This window comes from Suricata suricatta, chromosome 17, assembly GCF_006229205.1.
Source record: "Suricata suricatta isolate VVHF042 chromosome 17, meerkat_22Aug2017_6uvM2_HiC, whole genome shotgun sequence".
Classification (NCBI taxonomy): Eukaryota; Metazoa; Chordata; class Mammalia; order Carnivora; family Herpestidae; genus Suricata; species Suricata suricatta.
The window spans coordinates 21,454,392-21,458,999 of NC_043716.1; the positions used below are offsets into that span (position 1 = coordinate 21,454,392).

The window sequence follows — 4,608 nt, forward strand, 5'->3', positions numbered from 1 at the left end:
AGAGGGTCTGACACTCCCTAAACTGTATGGGAATGTTCCATTTGCTCCCACCTGCCATTCTCTTTTGCCCCCTGGCATCAACTACAGCTAAGGATTTAGTTCTGTTTGGCATTTAAGGATGCAGATTGGAGAAGTGGAGAAGAAGCAAGGAGGGCTATCGTACCTGGCATATGGGTCAGAGAATTCCATAAAAAGCAGCCAATAAATTGTCTCCTGACAGATGTATCAAGGCACTTTGGAGAGCTTGAAGCTTTGATGTATTACTTGGAGCTTTGGCGGAATCCCTCAGCCTGAACAAGGGACTGTCTTGGGAATATGGAAACAGAATCCCCTTTCTTCATCTCCAGGTCCAACTGTTAGAGACAGAAGTTCTCCAAGACACACACTCCCAGGTCCTAGAACCTAGATTCTGCCAATTTCTATTTGTAGCACATTATCATCTCCATTTTACTGGTGGAAACTCAGAATACCCAATCTTCCCTGAATGACAAAGTGAGTCAGTGCCAGTACTGGGATTAGAATTTGAGTATCCCTGCCAGCCAGGGTTTTCCCCAGCTGCTGAAGACATTGCTTGGTCTAGCTGATGTAGCAGCAATCTCCTCACCAGACTGGACTGGTGAATATGCAAATTCACCATGCAGAATTTATTTATGGAAGGGCTCTCTTTAGTGGAATGGCTGCCTGTGCTTAGGTGGGTCATATACCTCACAGGTAGGTCAAATGCCATGCAAAGAAGTACAGACCTTAGGTGGACATTCAGGAAAAAGAGATCTGTCCATATAAATGGATGATCTCATGTTTCTTGGATTAAAATGAGGGATAGTGGTGGACAGAGGTATATTCTGATTTCAGGTAAACTGTCTCCTTAGAATGTGGATTGTGGAAGGGGTTTCTGAATCATAGGTCACAGTTCCTTCTCTTCCATCTACAACATACAGCATTTCACTCTACCTAGCTCATTTTTCTCCAAAGCTGTTTCTTGGGTGCCATATTCAGGCACTCATCATCTCTTTCCTGGATTATGACAGTAGCCTCTCCTTTGTCCATACTTCTCTAAGCTTGTATGAAGCCAAAAATTACATTTATTGACCTCATCTCTGAACCTTTGAACATGCCATATCCTTCCTCATTGGTTCAAACATTTTCAACAACTCCTTTTAACTTATGAAGTTGAGTACTAATTTACCATCCAGACATTTAAAACCCTTTCCCAACTTTTCCTTCTTTTTTTTTAACATTTATTTATGAGAGAGAGAGAGAGAGAGAGAGAGAGAGAGAGAGAACAAGTGGGGGAGGGGCAGAGTGGGAGGGAGACAGAATCTGAAGCAGGTTCCAGGCTCCAAGCTGTCAGTACAGAACCCGATGTGGGGCTCAAACCCATGAGTGGTGAGATCATGACCTGAGCCAAAGTCGGATGCCTAACTGACTGAGCCACCCAGGCGGCCCAGACAACCTTTCTTTCTAAACTTCCTCATCACACATGGACCCCCAACTCCCACCTGATTGGTTTTCATTCTCTTTTATGTACACATCATCATCATTTCTACCTCCAGGTATTTGGTTCCACTCTTCTTTCTCCTTTTCCAAATGATACTGTAATTTCTCTAGAAAAAAAACCTCATGTATTCCTCGAGGATAAGTTCAAATCATATCTTCTTTATGGAATATTAATCTGACCATCTTATCAATGGTCATTCAGTTTCTCCTTGATTTCCCAAAGTCAGCAGTGTCTGTATTACCCCAAGCCTGGAAGATTACTTGGAGGGGGAGTAGTAGGGGGCAAGTATTTCAGTTAGGGGCAGTAGTAGTAGATTATGGAGAAACTGAGGGCAGGGGTCAAGGGCTGTGAGAAAGGAGATGGGGTGTGGCTAAACAGGTGACAAGGGTAATTAGAATCTGAACAGATGGTCTTGGGGGCTACAGTGGTAGGGCTGGAATACCTGACTGGGTCCTGACTTAAAGATTCTCCTGTAGGCACTCAGATTAGCCTACCCAGTGGAAAATACCAGAGGCAATCCACATTGTTACTCCTCCCAACAGAAGCCCACCCTCTGCAACTATGCTCCTCCCTCATCACCAAGATTATGCTCAGCTTTTTAATTTCATTCAAGAAAACACCAAAAGTCAGTTTTGTACAAAAATATATATATTGATCAATAGTAATATAATATACATCTTCACAATAATATTTTTAGCAATCCTTTAGAATTTAAAACACAGTCTTTGCATTAATGGTCCTTGCAAGGACCCTCACACCATCCCAGGGGTGGAACAGCTCTCACAGGGGAAGGCAATTTGTCCAAGTCTCCATATCAAAAAAAAAAAAAAAAGCCACCACCACTAACAACAACAACCTAGTATCCATGGGAGATCAATTTTAAACATCAATAACTTAAATAAGATTAACAGTACTTAAGGCATCATGTGTGTATCAGTAAACGAAGTTTGCACTCTTTGAAATTATAATAAAATAATATCATAAGGCATTTAGGGAAAGCAAGATGAAAATAAATTAATTCAGATTCTTCAGTTGAGTGAGAAGTTAAGGCTTTGCAGTTTGGGTTTTCTTGTCCAGGAGTGTTATGGACTCCTTGACCCACTTCTGGTTTGGGTCAGCACAGATCTCCTTGTTTGCGATGGTCTTGAAGCTGTAGGGGAAAGATAACACAGTTACATGGAATTCCACTGAAATCTCAGCATAGGATGACAGCCCATTCTGCCCCCAGAAGCTGCCATGGGAACAAGAGGAAGGCATCAGGGCATCCTGAGTTCCCGCTAAGGAAATTGGGAGGGTTTGCCTAAGCACTTAGATGGAGAGTGATTTGGGGAATCACTTTCTCCCTTGTGGCTTCAGTTTTCCCACTGGGCATCTTTGGGTATAAGATTAGATGGCCTAACTCTCTCTAACTTTACAAGGCTTTCCCCTTGTACCCCGAGGAAGAATTGGACCAGGGAGTGCTGGTGTGCTCAACTTACATCACTGCTTCTTTGGGACACTTGCTGCTGGTGACTCTTTTATAGCTCGCCAGCCTCTGCATCGGGATCTTCTTATTGGTGAGTGTATAGCAGCAGGTGACTGGAGAATTGATTGCATCTGGAAATAAGACCACAAAGACAAAACATGTTAGGATGGGCTAGATTCTTCTGATCTTAATCATGGCAAAAGAGAGTAGTAAGGAGCAGGCAAAGGGAAGTCAGGAGTAGAGGTAGAACTCATAAATCCCAATATTTCTTCTTATGCTTTAGATCTAGAATGTCTTACTGACTCAGTTTCCTCTGCTTTATAATGGGTATATATCATTGATAATAAACCGTGGGAAGGGGGAGCTGTTAAAACTAGAATACTCCTGGGAGTATCATTAATCATTAATCCTGATAGTAGTGAATAATCCAAATTATCAGGGTTGGAGAATATCAGCTCAGGGAACCCTGCTATGGGTCCCTCTCTAGGCTCCAAGTTGTAAGTTTCTCTGATACTTGCTGTTTCTGGATGTTGGACTGAATGAAGCACAGTTTAGATTCTGGGTCTCCTCCTTTCCCCTTCACTATAGCCTCCTGGAAATAACCTGCACACCTTCCACCAGAAGCCCCCTGTATTTGATCACCCCAGTCCCCAAACCCTGCTGCGTGAAGCCAGAGCTGGAGTCCTGGGAGGACTGGATTTGGGGTCCACGGCTGGAATTCCTGTCCTGGCTCTACCCAGGAGCAGCTGAGTGATCAGCTTCACTCCTTATCCTTCTCTGGCTTTCCTGATCATGAGAACCCAGAGGCGAGGTGATGGGCTTCGGAGGGAAGGAGAGAGGGCTTACCGGGCTGGGCGAGCGTCTGGATGCTGAAGGCGGCAGCTGTGAGCAGCAGGCACAGAAGCACTGCGGAGACCTTCATGTCTGCAGGGAGCCTGGGTGTGAGAGCTGGAACTGTCTGGGCTGGTCTCAGCGTCTCTGCTCCTCTGGTTCCTCTAGTTGCTCTGCCTGCTTTTTATGGAAAGTAAAGAGGGTGGAGCTAGGAGAGAAAGTTTGGCCCAGGGCAGCATTATTCTCAATGAATGACGAGTGGTCATAAATGTGCTGAGCAAGTGTAGCGCCCTGGGAGGTTTCCAGGAAGTAGGAGGGAAGCAGTGAGTCTGGACTGGACACTTTTTCCATTTGCAAAGACCAAAAGAAGTGGGGGGTGGGGTACAGTTGTGTCCAGAGTGACCACAGATGTGAACACAACGGGGTATTCTTGGAATTCTACTTTCTCTGAAGTGAAAATTCTGTGGTAGAAAAGGAAGCAAGGAAACAGAGATCCTGAGAGATGACAGCATCTCATACTTCCCTCTAGCCAAACTTTAGGCAACAGCCCACGGGGTTTTCAAGCCAGGAAGAGGCTCCCAGGTCTTGGTGAGGTCCTGAGCAGCGTACTAAATCCATTTGCTTCTTAAAATCTAGGATGGTGGCACAGGTGAGGCTTAGCCGAATTAGAGGATTTTGTAACCATAGAATTGAATTCTAAGAATCATTGGGTTTAACATTTAGGCTCCTTCCATGTTTTGGCTATTGTTGACATTGCTGCTATGAACATTGGGGTACATGTGCTCCTATGCATCAGCATTTCTGTCTCTCTTGG

The 4,608-nt window shown here is 44.5% G+C and overlaps 1 protein-coding gene across 1 annotated transcript; it reads right to left on the reverse strand.

Moving 5' to 3' along the window:
- Positions 1-2,141: 2,141 nt before the first annotated feature.
- On the reverse strand, positions 2,142-3,967 carry LOC115282199 (C-C motif chemokine 2-like). The gene is made up of 3 exons (XM_029928071.1): positions 3,810-3,967; positions 2,977-3,094; positions 2,142-2,648 (listed from the first exon to the last, which is right to left on the reverse strand). Exons 1-3 carry the CDS (start codon positions 3,883-3,885, stop codon positions 2,543-2,545), a joined length of 300 nt encoding a protein of 99 aa, XP_029783931.1. The 5' UTR covers positions 3,886-3,967; the 3' UTR covers positions 2,142-2,542.
- Positions 3,968-4,608: the final 641 nt, after the last annotated feature.